A 22464-nucleotide genomic window follows, 5' to 3' on the forward strand; every position below is an offset into this window, starting at 1 on the left:
CTGGCGGGACCAAAAAAAATTATTTATCTACTCTATCTCATATTATGTATAAGGTTTTAGTTTGTGAAAACTATCATTATAGATAGCGGTGCGTGAAGGATTTAAATTGTGCGTGAAGTAACAATGTATTTTAAATGGGATTTACTTTTTCGCATTGGTTTTTGGCACACTTTTATATAATCAAATATCCTTAACTTTCGCGTTGTCATGGTGATGACATATGAGCAATAAATTACAACAAAAGTTTTGACAGTTTTGTGGTTTGAAAGAAGTCAGAAATTTTAAATGTCAAAGTTCTAACAATTGTGGAATAGAATTGAATTCCAGTGGCAAAGAGTTACAGTTTTTTTATTTGTTTATAGATTGTTTATTTGTAGATAAAATATTGTATGAAACTGTGCGTGAAGTAATATTCTTCACTAATATGATACAAATAAAAGGTTAGTAGAAATATCCAGTTTTATTTTATACTTAAATCAACTATTTACATTTGTATACCGGACTCCCCTTGTTGAGTGAATTGACTCTACTATCTATTTCACGTCTCGTGACGATTTTTCATTTTACTGTAGAAAAAAATAATATAACGTCACTATAATAAGCTTGGCTTCAATAAAAATATCACAATATTAAATAGATTTTTTTAACCGACTTACTTGTTGTATAGGACAATGTCTGGTCTCCATATATGATCCGATGGAACGTGAAGCATCTCGACGCCACCATAATCTTTTGGGTCCCATTTAAGCTTGTAGTCGTACCAGGCCTAAAATTCAAAGACACAATTATTATTGTACAAGAAAAATTCAAACGTTTAAGGGTACTTTGTATATTAATTAATTAATTTTTTTATAACATCTTCTTGATACTCCATAATCTCCAGAAGATGCAAAATATTGGAATTGTTTATGATATTAAAATCTTGTAGACAGTGTTTAAGTGTTATTAGTATAGTATAGTTGATCCAAAAGATGGCACAACCCAGACATCCAAAGTGAAAGTTATCCCTCAACACCAAATTGTTCTATATGGTCCACACAATGTCCAGAAAAAAGTCACACCATTTTGAGCGGCGGGTTTGGGGGGAGAGGGGGGAGAAATCGGTATATTCGTAGTTTTTTAAGTTTTTCGCCAATATTTCTAAAACTAATGCGGTTTTGCATGAACAACCCTCTATACAAAATTGTTCTACATTAAATTTGAAATAAAAAAGGTCCTATGCATAATCTTTCTAAAACGAATGGTTCCAAAGTTACGGAGGTAGTATAGTATAATTAGTCCAAGAAAAGGCCTAACCCAAAAATCCAAAGTAAAAGTTTTCCTCCAACACCAAAATGTTCTATATGGTCCACATATTGTTCAGTACAAAGTTACACCATTTTGAGCGTCCGGTTTGGGAGGGAGATGGGAGAGAAGCCGGTAAATTAGTAGTTTTTTTAAGTTTTTCGTCAATGATTCTAAATCTATGCTTTAGCGTAAACAATGTTATATACAAAAGTATTCTACATAATATTTAAAACAAAAAATGTTCTATACATAATTGTTATAAAATCAACGGTTCCAGAGTTACGGAGGGTGAAAAGTCGAGGTTTTCGATACTTTTTATATTTTTTGGGCAACGTTTATGATATAACTATACCAAAAACCCAGACATCCAAAGTGAAAGTTATCCTCCAACATCAAATTGTTCTATATGGTCCACACAATGTTCAGAAAAAAGTCAAACCATTTTGACCGTCAGTTGGGGGGGGGGGGGGAGAGAGAAATCGGTAAGTATAAAAAATATCGAAAACCTCCACTTTTCACCCTCCGTAACTCTGGAACCGTTGATTTTATAACAATTATGTATAGAACCTTTTTTTGTTTTAAATTTTATGTAGAACATTTTTCTATAAAACGTATTCCTTACGCTAACGCATAGTTTTAGAAATATTGACGAAAACCTAAAAAACCTACTAATTTACCGACTTCTCCCCATCTCCCCCCCAAACCGGACGCTCAAAATGGTGTGACTTTTTACTCAACAATATGTTGATCATATAGAACAATTTGGTGTTGAAGGAAAACTTTTACTTTGGATGTCTGGGTTAGGCCTTTTTTGGACCAATTATACTATACTACCTCCGTAACTTTGGAACCGTTCATTTTAGAAGGGTTATGCATAGAGCCTTTTTTATTTAAAATTTAATGTAGAACAATTTTGTGTAGAGGGTTGTTCACGCTAAACCGCTTAGTTTTAGAAATATTGACGAAAAACCTAAAGAACTACGAATTTGCAGATTTCTCCCCCCTCTCCTACCCAAACCCGACGCTCAAAATGGTGTGACTTTTTTCTGAACATTATGTGGACTATATAGAACAATTTGGTGTTGGAGGATAACTTTCACTTTGGATGTCTGGGTTTGGGTCTAAATATACCATACTATATATTTTATGAATGCCTAAAAATAAACAAATTTTTACGTCGGTGTAATTTTAATACCTAGTGAAAAGTCGAACTATTTCATTTCCACACAATATTGTTATTGATTTAAATATTTTAAAATAGCTCATAATATACAAAACCTTTAAAGTGCAAATATCTTTAAAATAAACATTGAGGAAAGGGAGGTAAAGGAAGCATTAAAGTACGGAAGACCAAATCTGGCCAAACAATAATTATTAAAACTAATCCAAAAAATAATAGTACAGAACAGAATACCACAAGCGTGGAGATCAAGCATTCTAATACCTCCCTTCAAAATGGGAGACATATGGGACACGGAGAACTACAGTTAAATTGATTTATTAAACACAATACTAAAATTAACAACCCAAGTCTCTACCTCAGAGCTAAACTGAATTAACTCCATTTTTTTGAAAAATTGTATTATTTTACTTTCTACGTAACACACTTTATATGTTTCATATGCGATACGTTATAAAATCCTATTTAATGTGGTTCCGAAGATAGGCAACGTTAAAGTGTATTAAGCCCCTCCGTAGCCCCGAGCTAAACAGTCGTTTACACTTTTAATACCCAGCAAAATAAAAGTATTAACTCCACGGAACGATGTAAAACCGCGGCATGCTACTTAACTAGTGCGGCGTGAATGCATTAACTAGTACTCAGTATTTTGTGCAAAATAAATGACAAAATAAATGAAAGTAAAACTAAATGACTTCAAGGAATTTAAGACTCTTTAAAACAACAACTGTTTTAAATGTTCACCTTTTATTATAAGGAAAAAACTCAGCAGAATACAGACTTTCGTATGTCAGATGTTGTCCACTGGGAAGTATGTATGTAGCGATAATTTGGGATTACTTTTTTCAAAACTAATTTTAGTTCGGAAACATTCCAATCTGTTGATCTTAACAGAAATCCTAGGCGTGTTGAGTTTTCTGCGGCTCTGCCTGTGATTCACGATAAGCCAAAGGAATTTCATAATTTTTATAAAAACTTATCCCACTCCGATAAAATAGATGAGGATTTATAAAAATTTTCCAAAATAATTGTAAGTGAACAACACTCATGATCCTTTGAGTTTTGTTTTTCGTTAGTTTTGTTTACTCATTTTGTTTTATAGATATTGTTTATTTCATTAAATTTTAAAAAATAAGTGTTCTTGACTAAAGTTTGTTTCATGTATCGTATTATCTCCAGATTATTTATTCACGTGTGTCAACTTACTATTATATTATCTCTCGAACATGGTAATTGTTTTCATGCCAAACAGTATTAACTCCATCTTTTTTTAAAAAATTGAAGAGGTATAAAAATAGCAAATACATGGTATCATTTATGACATCATCAAAAACATTCAAGCACCCTTACAGGCTCGTTTATACGCTGATGATCTAGTGTTAGTGGTATCTATTAAAGGTAAAAATATTTCCTTAATGTCGTCAATTCTTCAAAACTTTTTAGATACTCTCGAAAATTGGTCCAACTTTACAGATTTTTAAGATTCAATAAAAAATCAATATGAGTCGTATTCTCTTCAAGCTCCTTGCCACAAGCTCCTAACCTAAGAATGTATGAGAAACAGCTGGAGTTTAGAGATCACCACAAATTCTTGGGTTTAATCTTCGATTCAAAGTTAACATGGAAAAATTATATCTCACAACTCATCCTTTCCTGTAATAAAAGATTAAATGTATTAAGATCTCTCTGTAATAAAAACTGGGGCTCAGACCAATCCACTCTACTCCTCCTGTATAAATCTTTAATACGTTCTAAGCTAGGTTATGGAACAATTGCCTATTCCACTGCTAATCAATCTCTACTGAAATCATTAGATATTATTCATAATAAAAGTCTTAGATTAATCCTAGGGGCTGTCCCAACTACACCTGTATCCAGCATTTATGCTCTTTTAGGAGAACCATCGCTACATCACCGCCGCATGTACCTCGCTCTATCACATGCAGCCTCAGTTGCTTGCAATATTTCAAAGCCAATATATCAAAACACTTTTACAAACAAATATGTAAACATATTTCGAGATATTCGCTATACTAAAAAGCCATATTACGAAAGAATTAAATCCATACTTCAAAACCTAAACATTAATTTTCCGGAGGTTTTCTCCTCGGATATTAAATACCCCGAGCCTTGGCTGATCTATTTACCAACCTGTGATGCATCTCTGGAGTATTTCGATAAATCTAATACACACCATTCTCTGATCCAGTCCAAGTTCGAGGCCCTCATAAATAAGTACCCCGACTACCATAAAATCTACACAGATGCATCTAAGTCCGAAGACGGAGTGGGGGCATCAATCGTTTCTTCAGAAAACAATCTTCTTTTCCGTTTACTACCAGCATGTAGCACATATTCAGCTGAACTCTACGCCATATACCGTCCTGTGAAACTTCTTAACGAGCTTACACTCACAAAAGCCCTGATCATAACAGATTCCCTTAGCTCTCTAAAGCCGGGTCCAGACACGTGTAACGTGTAATGTAAGATTACGTGTAATTTAGCATCAACAGTGTGGACGTCGCACGAACGTCCACACGAATCGTTTAGGGAATCTTGGTTGTTTCCACTCAAGTTCTACGAACAGACGAATAAGGGAGGTCGTGACAGCAGGTAGTTTTTTTATACTGCTTTTATTTGTATGTACATATTTACTAAATAAAGACTAAATTTTTTGGATCCCAAATACCGGGGTTTTGTTGGTATAAGCAGGTAGATTCGTCAAGCGATTGCTCGCCACACGTCCAAACGGTAAAACTTTCACTAACGCCGTCCAAACGAGTGCTGCGAGCGCCTTTTTGTTCACGAAAAAGCCGACTCCCGATGAGTCCCGGCGAGCTCCAGCGCGAATGGTACATGTAATGCTCGTAGTGCCGTCCAAACGCAGAATTCGCGTTTCATTACACGTTACGTTACGCATTACATTACACGTGTCTGGACCCGGCTTAAACTCATTAAAACAAATTTTTCCGAAACATCCTTTTGAAAAGTTGCTAAAATACCAGCTTTCCCAAGCTCATGAACATGGAAGAAGCGTCCAATTTGTATGGGTTCCCTCATACGTCGGAATAACAGGAAATGAAGAAGCGGACAGGACTGCACGAGACGAAATTTTAAGTGATTTTTCGGAGCCGATAGACAAGGGTGTTTCCAGTGACTTAAAAGCTTATTTTAAAAATAAAGTGTTGTGTTTGTGGCGAAATGAATGGTGTCAATTTAATTCTAAGTTGAATAAAATCAAAAATAATGTGTCTCAGTGGTTTCCATCGTCGCGCAATAGACGAGAACAAATTGCGGTTGCGCGTTTACGTCTAGGACATACCAGGTTAACGCACTCTTACCTTTTCACAAAGAGTAATCACCTCTACGTCGTCAGTGTAACATCCGATTAACAGTCGAACACTTTTTAATAATTTGTGGTAAATATGACCAAGAAAGACAGCGCTACAAAATCCCAAACGCTCTACCAGAGGCTCTAGGTCAAAATTGTTCCTGTGACAATATAGTTAATTATCTAAAATCCATAAACATTTTATACAATCTGTAGTTGTTTACTTTTGTTATTTATATTTTGTTCCGTCGCTAATAACCTTTTGGTGGATACGACTTCTTTTTCTGATAAAAAAAAAATGGTATCATTTATACTTATCAAATAGTGTTTATCACATATTTGAAGAAAAAGAAATACAAATTGTATTTAAAATTTACTCTTTATATTTCTTTTAAACTGCTCTCCTGTAAAATTTCAATTTTGTGAGTTAATACAGTTTAGCTCTGAGGTACAGAAGTGATAAATAGACTGAAGGAACCTATAACACTACTAGATGAACAACAAGGTTTTAAACCGAGATGATCATGCACCGACGCTGTATTTATAATGAGACAAGTTCAAGCAAATCCTGTTGAACGCTGTAAATATACTGCAACGATCAACGCAGAGAAAACGAAATAGATTGCGGTCGGAAAAATTAATATCGAAGACTCAGTCTAAAATTAGATAACAAAATTCTGGAAAGTATGGAACACTATCTGTGTGTAGATATCTGTAGCTAGATTGACTGCAGAATTGAAAGTGAAGAGCAAATTTCGACCAGAATAGAACTTGCACGGAAATCTTTATTAGCTGGCGGTCTGTACTGTGCAGTAAAAGTATGTCATTGACCACGAGTCTAAGACTATTGCAGTGCTACATTTGATCCATTTTGTTCTATGAACGTGAAACCTGGTCAACAAAAAAAAATTAGGGCACTCGTGGGAGTGCCGACAGAAGTGAAAACTTCTTACGAAGCAAGCCCCTTCGGGTACACACTCCATCCCTCCTCCAACTATTACAACTTCGGTCGAACTCATACGCAATTCAACCTATTACTAATATCTGCCGCGTCGATAACGATCGCAAGTTCAATGCTTTTTCTCCATCCAAATAGAAGTGATATACTTACTTTATATATCCATTGGGCGCATCCTATACTATTTATACAGGGTGTAACGAAAATACAGGTCATAAATTAAATCACATATTCTGAGACCAAAAATAGTTCGAATGAACCTAATTTACCTTAGTACAAATATGCACATAAAAAAAGTTACAGCCCTTTGAAGTTACAAAATAAAAATAGATTTTTTCGAATATATCGAAAACTATTAGAGATTTTTTATTGAAAATGGACATGTGGCATTCTTATGGTAGGAACATCTTAAAAAAGAATTAGAGTGAAATTTGTGCACCCCATAAAAATTTTATGGGGGTTTTGTTCACTTAAACCCCCCAAACTTTTGTGTACGTTCCAATTAAATTATTATTGTGGTAGCATTAGTTCAATTCAATATTTCTATAACTTTTTTGCCTCTTAATATTTTTTCGATAAGGCAGTTTTTATCGAGTTTCGGCTTCTTTTTTAATATGTTTACATAAAAATTTTATGGGGGTTTTGTTCCTTTAAACCCCCCAAATGTTTGTGTATGTTCCAATTAAACTTTTACTGCGGTACCATTAGTTAAACACAGTGTTTTTAAAACTTTTTTGCCTGTTTGTATTTTTTCGAGAACGCACTTTTTATCAAGATATTACTTCTTTTTTAATATGGCTCAAAATATACCTAAAAATGTAAATCATAAATAAATTTTCATATTATTACCAAGTCTCCATAATCGTACTTAGCCATATACAAATATGTGGTGGATTTGAAAAATATTCAAAATATCTAGATAAAAACTGACTTTTGGAAAAGTACTAAGAGGCAAAAAAGTTTTTAAAATATTGTGTTTAGCTAATGGTACTACAATAATAATTAAATTGGAACGTACACAAAAGTTTGGGGGGTATAAAGGAACAAAACCCCCATAAAATTTTTATGGGGTGTCCAAATTTCAGTATAATTTTTTCTTACGATACTACTACCATAAGAATGCCACGTGTCTATTTTCAATAAAAGATCTCTAATAGTTTTCGATATATTGGAAAAAATCGATTTTCATTTTGTAACTTCAAAGGGCTGTAACTTTTTTTATGTGCACATTTGTACTAAGGTAAGTTAGGTTCAATCGAACTATTTTTGGTCCCAGAATATGTGATTAAATTTATGACTTGTATTTTTGTTACACCCTGTATATACATACACGTAATACATAAAGGTACAGAATTTATTTCGGCGAAGCGATGACGGTCACGAATTCAATGCTTTTTCCCCATCCAGAAAGAGTACAAAATCGCTACAGAAGTTTTAACTTCAAAAATACTTTAAACTCTAATCACTTATAATGATTGGAGTAGGGACCGTGTGGCCACTTATGCCAAGCTCCTTTGGGGACACACTCTATCCCTCCTCCAACCATTATAACTTCGTTTGAACTTATACATACGGAATTTAACCTATAGTATATAAATTACTCATATCTCTCCGTAGCGATGACGGTTGCAAATTCAATGCTTTTTCTCAATCCAAAAAGAAGTTCTATACCTATATTATACACGCGTTGCGTGCGTCCTATACTATTTATGTATACATACACCTAATATGTAGGTACCACAAACGCGAAAATTTCAAACCAATAAGCCTGTTGCCACATCCGTACAGAATGCTTACCAAAATAATTACTAACAGGCTATCAAATAAATTCGATAGTTACCAGCCTGTTGACATAGTACCATAGAACACTTACAGACAATAACGACACTTATCGAAAAGTGCAACGAATACAATGAACCTCTTCGTTTGGTATTTGTGGATTATAATAAGGCATTCGATTCCATAGAATTCTGGGCCGTATTAGAAAGAATGAATAACGCAAGGATTGATTCTAGATATAGAATACTCCTCAAATACATATACGACAATGCAACTATGCAAATAAATTTATCAGAAGGTCTAACAACAAGGCAAAATAAGAACGGAGAGAGAAGTTATATAGAGGACAAAAACAAATAAAACAAAAGTGGTGATAAATCAATATATCACAATCGACTTAGATGGAAGTGATATCGAAAATGTCGAAAAGTATACCTAGGTCACACGATCAAACTAGGCAAATATAATCAAACGGCAGAAATAACTAGAAGAATCCGAATGACTTGGGCAGCAGTAGCAAGACTCAGCGATGTGTTGTAGAAAATAAAGATACCAATAAATCTAAAGAAAAGGGTATTCAACAGTTGTATTCCACCAATTATGACGTATAGAATGGAGACAATGACACTTACAGAGGTATCAGCCAATAGATTGAGAACGACCCAGATCTCTGAGGGAACATATACAAAATGAGGACGTGCAATGCAGGACGAAAGTGGAATATTTAATTGGAAGAATTGAAATGCAAATGAAACGGACCTGGGTAGGACACGTGGCACGACAAAACATAGAAACATTGACGAGAAATATTGTACATTGGAGACCACGCGAGCACAGTCGTAGTAGAAGAAGACCACAAAAACGATGGCTAGACGACATCAAAGCAAAAATGGGGAGAAACTGGCACCAATTAGTACAAAACAAAACAGAGATGAATGGAGACTCATGGGGAGGCCTTTGTCCCGGAGTGGATGCAAACAGGCTTAATAAGGAGATAATATATATACATACAAAATTTATTTCGACTAAACGATGACGATCGCGAAATCAATTCTTTATCCCCATCCAAAAATAGGTGTTATACCAATATTATATACGCGTTGCGTGCCTTCTACCCTATTTATATATACATACACATAATAATAATAATATATGTATACGTACAAAATTTATTTCTTCGAAGCGATGACGGTCGCAATGACGTCCGCGAATTCAATGCTTTTTTTCCGATCTAAAAAGTGCACAACGTCCTTAAAGAAGTTTCCACTTGAATAGTATTACTATTATTATACGTACATTATAATAATATACGAACAAAATTTATTTCGTCGAAGCAATGACGGTCGCGATGACAGTCTCGAAATCAATCCTTTCTCGCCATCCTAAAATAGATTTTACATTTATTTTAAATTTAAATACTACACAATTTATATATACATACACTTAATAAATATACGTACAAAATTTATTTCGCCGAAGAGATGACGGTCGCGATGACGGTCGCCAAAAAAATCCTTTTTCCCTATCCAAAAATGTTTTACATTTATTTTAAATTTAAATATTTCTATACAATTTTTATATACATACACATAATATACATACGTACAAAATTTATTTCGCCGAAGAGATGACGGTCGCGATGACGGTCGCCAAATAAATCCTTTTTCCTCATCCAATAATAGGTTTTACATTTATTTTAAAATTAAATCCTTCTATAGAATTTATATTCACATACACATATTTATATACGTACAAAATTTATTTAGCCGAAGAGATGACGGTCGCTATGACGGTCGCGAAATAAATCTTTTTTCCCCATCTTAAAATATGTTTTACATTTATTTTAAATTTAAATAGCTGTACACAATTTATATATACATACACATAATATATAACATAAGCGATGACGGTCGCAATGACGGTCGCGATGACGGTCGCGATGACGGTCGCGATGACGGTCGCCAATTCAATGCTTTTTCCCCTATCCAAAAAGTGCACAACGTCCCTAAAGAAGTTTTCACTTCAAAAAATCTTAACAAATTGGAAGCGCTCGAGTTGTGGTGTTACTGTCGTATGCTCAGAATCCCGTAGACAGCACACATCTAAAGGTGGGCTCTTATTAGTCAACCTCATTGATCAATATCCTTGATTCTATGCTATAGAAATAAAATAGATTTATATGCACGTCGAATCAGCGATATTATTCTATCATATATGGTATTTCAATAAAAGTGAAAAGCCTTTCTACATACTTTTGATGGATCAACGGAAATGATTCTATCAGATAGAACAGTGCTTGACAGTGAGAACTAGCATTCAGTTTCGTTGACCTGTATTTTGTGGGGTTAAATAGTCAGCATATGAGGTTAAATTCTTTGTGGAAACCATAGATATATAATGTCGTGCAAATGTCAAATTTTAAATGAAGAGATAACCATATCTGCAAGTTTCTAGAATTATACCAGGCAGAGAGAGGAGTGCATATTATGCAATATTAGAAGTGAACAATATAAAGATATAATAAAGCGGAAAAAAACTATGAAGCTATTCGTTTTGGAATGGAAATAGAAACCTTGACTATAAAAGATATTAAAAATAAAATTAAAAGTATCCGGACAACCTACCAAGTTGAGCTGAATAAAATATTAAAGCAAATAAAAGTGGTATAGGAACAAATGATCTGTATAGACCCAAACTGTTTTGGTTCAACCATGCGGATGCATTTTTAAGAGGTAGTTTCCGTTGCAAAAGACAGTCAGAGACTTTTATGTTTTCCTATTTTTAATTACGTTTTTTAAATATTCACACAAAATGCGAACGCCAGCATGCACAATTGAATCGCTTATTGTATAAAGGGAATAAGTCCACTTCCGTACGAAATTAAAGTGAGATATACATTTTGTATACATGGACGGAACACAGAACAAATCACTCAATCCTCCAAGAGCTTAATATTCAGACTCGACTTTCCTCTATTGGCCTCTCCACTGTCTTAAAATTGTTCGGCCATATTGCAAGAAGAAGTGATGATAATCTTGAGAGACTTATAATTTCGGGAAACGTTGAAGGGCGCAGAAGTAAAGGTCGCTCACCTACTCGATGAACGGATCAAGTACAGAAAGCCAGTGGAAAAACTTTCTCTGAATCCTTGAGGGAAGCTCAGGACAGAAGCCGATGGAAAGAGATAGTTGCTCGTATTATAGGGAATCACGACACTCAGCAATGAGAAAACGACTGAGGAGAGAGAGATACATTTTGTTAAACCAACGTCGACGGATCGATGGAGTCTATAAATGAAATTTGTATCTCTCACCATACGGTAAATATCGCACGATAAAATTGTTGTTGAGCGTATAAAGGGAACTAGTCCGGGACTCATTACCTTTATACAATAATTCTTGTGATGCCACCGTCGTTTATGTCATTTTGTTTACAGGGTCGTTTATTTTATTACTTCGTTTAGCTTACGTTAGTTAGTCTTACGATGTATTTTAGGTCTTGTTTGTAATAATAAACCTTTTTTTATAAATAATTTAAAAATTTAACTATAGAAAAGCAGCATTATTTCGCCTTTTATTCATTGATTGTATAAAAGAAACAAGTTCCAGCTATTAAGAATGACTTTTTGGCCTCAATAGTTTTCAAATATAAGTTTGCTCTATCACATGTCACTCTACTAGTCTCCTTCTACATTTCAGCTGTAGAACGAAATTTGATAGGTCATCAAGTTTCTAAACTAAATAGTTTTTTTCGTTTTTCTCAAAACTAGGTATTGTGGACTTATACCCTTTATACAATCAGCGATTCAATTTTCTTCTTTGCAGGCATTTTTAAAATAAGCACTTGTACAAGTATCTTGGACTTGTACAAGTATTAGATCTACATTGTAAAATTAGCACAATGTAGATCGAATTCAATATATCCTTAAAATAGTGTAAATTTGAATTATATGTTCAGTTGCATAGAATCAGCGCTATTCATCAATGAGGTTGACTAATGAGAACCCGCCTTAACGAACGTGAGTTAGAAACCATACACAACGAGCGACAATTGATCAACATCATAAAAATGAGAAAGACTCAATACCTCGGTCATATTATAATGAGTGGGCCTAAATACTGCTTACTCCGGTTCATCATTCAGGACAAAATCTAAGAAAAACGCTGGGTAATAAGAAAACAACTGCCCTGGCTGCTTTACATTAGACACTGGACAGGTCAAACGGTAGAGGAATTGTTTCATAGAGCTGCCGACCGGGAAAAATTTCATCAGCTTGTTAATACGATGAAAGCCAATGCTTGAAAAAAGCACGGCACACAAAGAAGAAGTGCAAGCAAAAGCAATCAGGCATATTTACGTTTCGTGGAAATTTTGACGAAATTCTTCTATCCACGAAACTTCTAACATCATAATATTTCCAGCTGTTTCATTTAGCTTGTTTAGTGATTTTATTGGGTTGTGCATCAAATTTTTTTTATAAATAATTAGGTTTTCTTGGTTTGGATTATCTTTGAATATACAAAAACTTTCGCATTTTCTTCTGACTGCTTCTTCACATTCTGAATCTTGCCAGTATTTTCCTCGAAAAGTTGGTTTTTTATTTTAAATTTTGGGCTGCAGTAGGACGCAGTTGTATTAATATTATACAAAAATTATTCATATGATTGTGAGTAGACTTCTTCTGAACCATTATCATATAATTTGCTGAGGGCTTTCTTTAAATTCACTTTTGTGAATACCGGTTATCTATATGAGTTGTTTGATCCTCTAATTCCACCCTTGTAGGTGCACTTTTATCAGTCCACCCTATGGTCTGAACCAAATTGGTCTTAAAATATTAATCAAGTGATCAAGTGGCTAAATTAAAAAGTAGAAATGGTGAACTTTTAAACAAAGTTAAAGAGCCCTCATTTTTGAATATCAAATTATTATCCTCTATTGCAGTTCATTAAGATTTTGCCTTTCATATATGTCTAGTTGTCTAAGCCCCAGGCAATAGCATTGAAATGGCCTCCTATTATAAATGACCTTTCCATAGATGTTATGCAATTGTTCCTTTGCTGTAACTGTAACTTGGTTCCTGCGGAACATACATCGATATAACTGTGCATGACTTAAACTTTATTTTAATGGCTACTTTATTGACGTTGAACAATAGGAGTTTCATAGTGGCTTCCTCATAATACAGGTTTGAGTTTGTTAAAATTGGCGAGCATACAACCACAGTTGCTAAAAACAGTAGTTGGGGCTCGTATGGAATTTAGCTACTAGATCCAGTATCTATGTAGATCCAATATCAACTAGAGGAAAAGCAACTAGATCCAATATCAACATTCTTAAAAGATTCCCATCGAAAGTCATCCGAATGATAGCGTTCCAGAGAAGATGAACGCACGAGATCTCAAAATGACAAATTGTTAACGACGAAGTCACTGAATTCTGTCAAATATGAACAGAGACTAAAAGGGAGCCCCAATAATCTAGTTCAAAACTTAATGGAACAACCAATCGGAGGAAGGCTCAAACAAAATACCCCAGCCGACCTGTTAACTATAAACTAAACACAGAGGCTCAAAAGAATTTAGGAGCAGCAGCCCAACCAAACCAAGAGAATATGACCGAATTCTAGTGCCGAGAATACGCAGGAAATTTAAACCGGGAGATATTAACAGAAGTTCAACCACGATTTTCTAAGTCCTGCCCTTTGCAATACTGGAAGGTTAGAGAAGGTACTTACAATTTGTGAAAAAATCCACGGGTTTCCTGTGACATTTTTCTGTGAAAATTAGATTTTCCATGAATAAAAAAATTGGGAGTTGCGATGAATTTTTAAGTCCTGCCATATCCATATCCATAGAATAACAGGATACTATCTATTTTATGAAGAAAATTTTTTGGGCAGGACGGTCGCAAAAGTACTTAGGGAGTATACATATATACAAATATGTAATGAAAATAATGAAATTTTCATGATTTTCTAAGTCCTGCCAACTTAATAAATTAATTATATTTATTTCAAAATGACCAAAAAAAATATTGGCATGACGTCACCTAATGTTTAACTGCACTTGTTTCTTGGAAAATTTTGTATAAAATTTTCACTCTGGTTCCGTGATTGTCTAAGTCATAAAATAAATTTTGTTACAAAATAAATAATTTCAGTATACATTATGCAAAATGGCAGGATGTTTAGTTACACCTTTTTTACTATATATAGTTAAAAAATTTGTAAGAAAATTCGTGGAAAATTACACGATTTTCTAAGTCATGCCGTTTCGCACATATCTCAAGAAGGTTAATATAAATATATTTTCAAAGAGGCAGGATGGTTGTATAGTTATTTCGTATAAAAAAATTAAATTATCTGTCTGTAAAATTATTTCAGGGTGTTACACAAACATATTCATATCACCACATTTTTCTTGAGTCATACCATGTCGAATATGCTTAAAAAACACTAATCTAAAACCGTTTACAACTTTACAAATGTCATCAGACCATCTGGTTGGCGGACGACCTCTACTTCGATATGCTTCGTCTAGAAGAAGCATATCGAAGTCTTGTAATTAGTTTCTTTAAAATAGCTGCAGAACGCTTTTATTTGGAAAAACGAAAACTGGTACACTTATTTATCTTCCAGAGGTCAATTGTCAAATGTCAATTATCAATTGTCAATTTTTAGTACCGGTCATAGGGGTCCGTTTGGGTACGGAAACGGATATATTATCGAATAACTTTTCTGTCTAACTTTTAAGCATCTCTGACACTGGATTATTGAATTCTGGGATAGTTTTGTACTAAAAGGTACTTTTGCTTTAACTCAGAAGAATACGCAGTGCAGTGTTCTAGAAAAATCGATGTGAAAAATTTTTCGTTTTTTGGTTTTTTGAGTTTAAAAGAATTTAGAAAAATTCTATTTAGAAAAACGAAAACTGCTACGTTTATTTCTCTTCCAGAGATGAATCGATTTTATCAATTGTGAATTTCTAGTACTGGTCATAGGCCTCCGTTTATTTAAAAGTACGCCCACCAATAAAACGAGTGTGATTCATGTGCCTGAAACTTTTTTATCTTCGAGAGGCCCCACACCAAAGAAACATAAAACATGAAACGTAAAACACGTTTCATGAAAATAAAACACAGCTAAACAAATTGAAGTCCGCACACACAAGAAGCGAGTGTGATTCATGCACATAAAACATTTTTATCTTGGTGAAATCTGTTTCAGGAAAGAGATCGTGTTGTATTTTTCGGTTTCAGTTTCATTGTTTTGGACAGTTAATTACGTGCATAATATGAATTCCAACCAAGAATTTAATATTGCATTGGTTTCTGTTGTAAAGTAAAACGAAGAGTTGTACAATTATTATAACCTGGAGAGGTACTCGAATAGGTAATGATAAGAAAATATCAGTTTTCTTTAAACCAGTACCCACAATAAAACAATGTAGATGTTTGAATACTCATTCTATAAAATTATTTAAATTTGGGAAGATGATTACTTAGTTCGTTTTCAACCAAATACGTATTATGATTATGATGTTGGGCAGTACTTAATAAAAAGTTGCCGCAAGAGTAACAGCCTCGTCATCATTACTTTCCATTGTTGGCTATACAAATTTTCATTTTGTTTCTTTGATTAGTATATAATATGAAACGGTTTCGTCCTTCAAAATTCATTTTGTTTCATGTTTTACGTTTTATGTTTTACTTCACGTTTCTTTGATCTGCGGCCTCCCTTAGAAAGTAATAAAGGTTTGCCATGGCAGCAACGACCTCGTCATAACTTTCCATTGTCGACTATACAAATTTTATTTTTGTTTCTTCGATTAGTATATCACATGAAATCAAATGTTTTTTCACAATTTATTTGTTTCTTATTTCAAGTTTCATGTTTCACGTCTCATCTTTCACGTTTTATGTTATTTTAATCTGCCTTAGGAAGCATTTTCAAATTAGTTGAATTGTGTTAAATTGCCTTAAAATTATTAAATTTATTAATTTCCTTTATTGCAATTATATTAATTGCCTTAAAATCAATTTGTTTTTATTAATTTATTTTGTTGCATAGCAATTTTATCCCGCCTTCTTACTTGTTCGAACACAAAATACACACGCATGTAACAGGCGCTGAGTTGCCGCACTCAACTCGTTTCCCTGATATTGTAGGATTGTAGATATTATCCTGATATTGTTTCCTATATTTGATAGCAAAATTTACTAACACTAACAACACCAGAATAAATCGATTTTTAAATACAGCATCTATCTACTTGCAACTTTTTGCATTGTGTTCAGGATAACATCAGGAAAAGGTGTATAATATAAAAATGGGTGGAAATTGCATTTTAGTGCATAACATGCATCCAAAAGTGCATAAACCTGTCAAAATCGGTGTATGAAGGGCAAAATTTTGTTATTTGGGAGGTTTATGGAGTTACGAATACGCAAGCAGAACCGACCTCTGAATCACCTAGTGCCCAGAGTTGCTGCTAAGGCACGCCATCTAGAGTTTCGTGTGATATCGGCAATAAATTAAAAAAAAAAACAGAATATTCGATGGATTTTGGGATGGCCGAACACGAATATGACATTACAACCGACCCTCGGAGCACCTGGTGCCCAGGGTGACTGATCTCGAATTTAAGAGAGTTTTTGGAGGTCGATTCTGATGGCGTATTCATGTTCAGCAACCACAAAACTCTTCGAGGAATCTACTTGCATCACTTTAGTGTCTGAAAGCCTCGAAATTTAAGAATACGGCGTAAATATCAGTCACCCCGAGCACTAGGTAAAGATCTGTTCTAATGTGACATTCTTGTTCAGAAACCCCAAAAACCACCTGAGTAATCTGTCTGTATCAATTTACTGCCGAAATTAATATATAAATATGGTATAGAAAATGCTTAGCAAATAAAAAGGTACTATAAAATATCATTTTATTATAACACTAAAATACAGGGTGTCCCATTTAAGAAAACTCAAAAAATACTCATTCCGAGTTTCAAGTTTCAACCAACCCCGTATACTAAAATTAAACATTTTGGTATACTATTAATAACTGACAATAGTAGACTATATTAAAAATCGTTTAAACATAAATTAATAGAAGTTTGGATATCAAATCACTAACAATATGTATAGGGTGTGAATGTTCCTACAAAATTAAAAAAAAAAACGTAATTATATTTTAAACTACCTCGTATAATATTTTAAAACACTATATTTTATTAAAGAGAACATCGAGTAGAATCCAAAAATGTAAAAATATGTAGGGTATTCCATTTAAAAAAACATAAATTTTTGTCACCCTGTGAAAACGGGTAGCCCTGTATATTAGAAAATACTGTTAAATTATAGTCCTATCTGTGGCACATGTTTTACCTAAATAACTTTTTTCGTATATCTTACGACAAACGAGTAATTGGACTAGCCCACACTAATGCCCCACCCTGTATACAAAATAACCATAAAACTATCCTGCCTCTTTGTATATAGACTTATATTAAGATTCTTGAAACATGTGCAAAATGGCATGACTTAGAAAATCGTTGACTTTTTCACGAATTTTCTTACAAATCTAGGACTCCTGCCGTCTTACAAGAACCGTTTAACCTTCCTGCCGACTACCGAAAAGGTATTGATTGTATTTGAGTATTATAACTTTTTAAAGGCAGGACTTAGAAAATCACGGAATCAGGGTGAGAATTTTCCGCAGAATTTTCCAAGGGACAAGTATACTTAAACATTAGGAGACGTCATGCCAATATTTTTTTGATCATTTTGAAATAAATATGTTTAGTTTATTAAGTTGGCAGGACTTAGAAAATCATGAAAATTTCATTATTTTCATTACATATTTGTATATATGTATACTCCCTAAGTACTTTTGCGACCGTCCTGCCCAAAAAATTTTCTTCATAAAATCGATAGTATCCTGTCTATCTACGGATATGGCAGGACTTAGAAATTCATCGCAAAACCCTATTTTTATTTTTTGGGAAAATCTAATTTTTACAGGAAAATGTCACAGGAAATTTGTGGATGTTTCCACAGATTGTAATTACATCGTCTACCCTTCCAGTATTGCAAAAGGCAGGACTTAGAAAATCGCGGCTGAACTTCTGTATAATATCTCCCAGTCTAATTGTCAATGGGAAAAAGTTTATTTAAATACATTGTATAGTCCATTGAAATGTTACATTTTTTAGGCCGTACCTTGAATTTGTTAGAGGAGTCAATTTTATTTTTTTAATATGTAGGAAGGATCAGTAGCAGCTTAAGTTCAAGTTTTTGGGGTCGCCACCCTTTTCCCTGGCCTCCATCTTGGAAAAGGGGTGAAAAGGGGTTTCGCGCTATATCTAGTAAACTACCAACCGTACAGAAAATCTATTGAAATATAACATGTTGCAAATAAAATTTTCTACAATTTTGTTTTTATTACTTTTTATCGTCAAGTGACCAACAAAAAAGATATAAACAAAAATAAGTAAAAACCTTTTAACAAATTTCTTTTTGGAGGTTATACCTTTTTTTCAGTTCATTTTACAATAATAGCAGGGCATTTTACAATAATAGCAATAGGTTATTTTACAATAATAGCAATAATAATAATTTAGCAATTTTGTAGAGGGTTCCTCAGCGAAAAATTTTCACTATAAATTTGTTTAATTATTTTTTTTATCTAGGTTTTACAGCGCTCCAAACTTGACCAGATTTTCGAATGTTCATAGGAATACAATAAAAACAAAACGTTAGGCTTACTTTTCTATCTATATATTTTTTTATTCATGCAATTTATTATAATTTTAACATTCCTATGCTATTACTAATTTATTTTTGACCTTTCTCTTCACTATAAAACTTAGAACCCTTAGCGTACCTATATAGAAAAAGCTAAAGAAGTTGTTTGAGGACAAGTTCGCCGGTACAGAAGAAGAATAACGCAACCGCAAACAGCAAAATTCTTCAGAAGAGCAATAAACGATTTTTAAATATTTAAAATTTGGATTAAATGAAGAGTAATCATCCAGGAGCATCGGCATGGCGTTTGTTTTTTGACAACGATGGCTTTTATTTTCATCGACATTGGTTCGAATTTCATTATCTTAATTTAATCGCCCCATTTTCAACCCTATCTACAGCTGCGTCATTATGCATCTGAAATAAGTCTAATATAGCGCATATTTCAGTAACGACGCAACTATCCTATAGTGGCTCAGCACATTTTTACAGTTCGGTCTTTTTGTATCATCTTTACATAGTATTTTAGAAGTTAATTGCGCAACAAACAGGAATTGACAAAATTTGCAGTGACGTCATTCTTCTTCCGTACCGGACTGAATATCTGCCTGTTATTACTTTTATTATTATAATATAATTTTTCCTAGGTGGCACAGCAGTCGGTTCCCCTCCACTTAACTTATTCTTATAGTTGTGCTACCTGTTTGGCCACGTGCAGTCGTATTAAAAATTGTGAAAAGTATTTTGAGTTTTATAGAGTCTAAAGTATACAGAGTGTCTACTTAAGTTGGAAACATGTGGAAAACTTTTTTATTATTAATTTTACGAAAAAAAGTTATTCTTTATAAAAATTCTGCATGCCCCAAAACCTAAGATTCAATAATCAGATATAAAATTTTCTCAATATTATACGAGGTATGTCAAAAAATATGAATTTCGGTCAAGGGTAAAGTACCTTTATTTCTCTCAATATCGAAAATTCTTATGATAAAAAGTTGTTTGGAATTAAAAAGTAAGATCAAATATGCAATTACATGCTTCTAATTGAAAAAAAATTCTGAAATTTATGGATAGGTACCCATCATCGTTTTTAATTATTACAAATATGATAACTCGTTTATTATTTATTTTACGAAAAAAAGTTATTCTTCATAAAAAGCTTTGCATGGTCTAAAATCTAAGGCACAACCACGATATATCAACTTTTATTAATTTTATACGAGGTGTGTCAAAAAATATGAAATTCGCTCAAGATTATAGTACAGTGGAACCTCGATAACTCGGATTAATCGGGACCGCGACCGATCCGGATTATCGAAAATCCGAGATAGCCGGAGAATATGGTAAAAATTAATAAAATACGGAATACTTACAGATAAACTCCGTTAGAATTGAAATAACATGAAATATATTTATAAATATGCACAGTATTACCTACTCATTAAAATTACTAAAAAAAACCAAACCCAAACGTAAGCAAATGGAAGCGAACAATACAAGACACACAATACTAAAGACCATTGTTTATAAAAGAATTTTTTAAATAGTCTTTCCTAAACAATGCTGACAGTTTGAAATAAAAAGGAATAGATACTACAGACAGGTGGCTGTTGTTTCTGCGGCGTGTGCTATGAGTCATTTTTAATATCGTATAGTTCAAATGACACATAAGTACACATTATCTCTCAAATATTATATTACATACATAAATTTTTATTGTTGAAAGGTTTGTCTGATAATTAACTATTTTGATTGGAAATAAGCCACAATTAAATTGAAAAATACAAAATATTGAAAATCAAAATGTTTATCTGATGAAAATCGGTCCGGGTTAGACGGACTTCCGGGTTATCGGGGGCCGACTTATCGGGGTTCCACTGTACCTTTATATTTCACAATATTTCAATTAGAAGGATGTAATTGCATATTGAAACATAGTTTTTAATTCTAAACAACTTTTTTAATAACCGTTTTCAATACTGTGAAAAATAAAGGTACTTAACTCTTGAGTGAAATTCATATTTTTTGACATACCTCGTATAAAATTAATAAAATGTGATATCTGATGGTTGCATCTTCGGTCTTAGGACATACAGAGCTTTTTATAAAGAAAACGTTTTTTCGTAAAAGTAATAATAAAAGAGTTATCGTATGTGTAATAAATAAAAACGAAGTTAGTATCAATAAATTTGAGAAACATTTGGAAAATATTTTTTTCCAATTAGAAGCATGTAATTGCATATTTGATCTTAGTTTTTATTTCCAAACACCTTTTCATAATAAAAATTTTTGATATTGAGAGAAATAAAGGTACTTGACTCTTGAACGAAGTTCATATTTTTTGACATACCTCGTATAATATTGACAAAATTTGATATCTGATGATTTAATCGTAGATTTTAGAGCATGCAGAACTTTTTATAAAGAATAACTTTTTTTCGTAAAATGAATAACAAAAAAGTTTCCCATATGTTTCCAACTTAAGTAGACACGCTGTATACTATTGGGAGTCTTGTGGGTAAAATTTATATTTTTGTGATTAGATAAGCATTTTGTATTTTTCGTAAGCGCGCATCATAAGTGGTGGTTATTTTATTTGTAAGAAACCTCTGGGGAAAATTATTTGTCAGCGGGAAAGTCGAGCCATCTTTACTCACTGTTGGCGGCGAACGTTTTTCGTCTCTTTATATGGCGGAAATAAATACAATTTTCTGGAAAGCCTGAAATACAAACGATTTGCTAAAACAGTGACAAAAAATGCATTTAATCTCTTCTCACTTCATCAAACACAAGTTGCAGCCCTTTTCCGCAGACTCCGAGTGTATCACCAGATTCAGTCATGGCTCGGTAAACATTGTGATCCCGAAGAGTGGGGCTGGAAAAAGCATGGAAAATTTTAAATACCAATCCAAACTTCCAAGCCTCCAGTACCCCGGAGCTTATTAATTCATCTTTTGAAGATGCAATGGAAACTGGAATTGCATGTGGTTGCCAAAAAGCAGACCTCAAATGTTCAGCAGTGTGCCTCCATTGCCGTGGTGTAAGTTGCAGCAACATCGTGGATATATCAACATTAATTATTGAAGAAAATGAATTGGAATATGAATTACCGACAATGACGCCAACTCTAACTCTCATTATACCACAAAAATTCACCTCGGATACTGATTAAGATATTGAACCATC

The 22464-nt window shown here is 33.4% G+C and overlaps 1 protein-coding gene across 2 annotated transcripts in view; it reads right to left on the minus strand.

Annotated features, from left to right (window-relative positions):
* The window catches only part of LOC114346273 (acetylcholine receptor subunit alpha-like), a 1182789-nt gene that overhangs the window by 816119 nt on the left and 344206 nt on the right, over positions 1-22464 (minus strand). For both annotated transcript variants that reach the window (XM_050646983.1, XM_050646986.1), the window contains exon 4: positions 657-766. In XM_050646983.1, the coding sequence (XP_050502940.1) occupies positions 657-766 (110 nt within the window). The remainder of the gene's footprint in view (positions 1-656; positions 767-22464) is intronic.

Source organism: Diabrotica virgifera, chromosome 1 (assembly GCF_917563875.1).
Source record: "Diabrotica virgifera virgifera chromosome 1, PGI_DIABVI_V3a".
NCBI classification, from domain to species: domain Eukaryota; kingdom Metazoa; phylum Arthropoda; class Insecta; order Coleoptera; family Chrysomelidae; genus Diabrotica; species Diabrotica virgifera.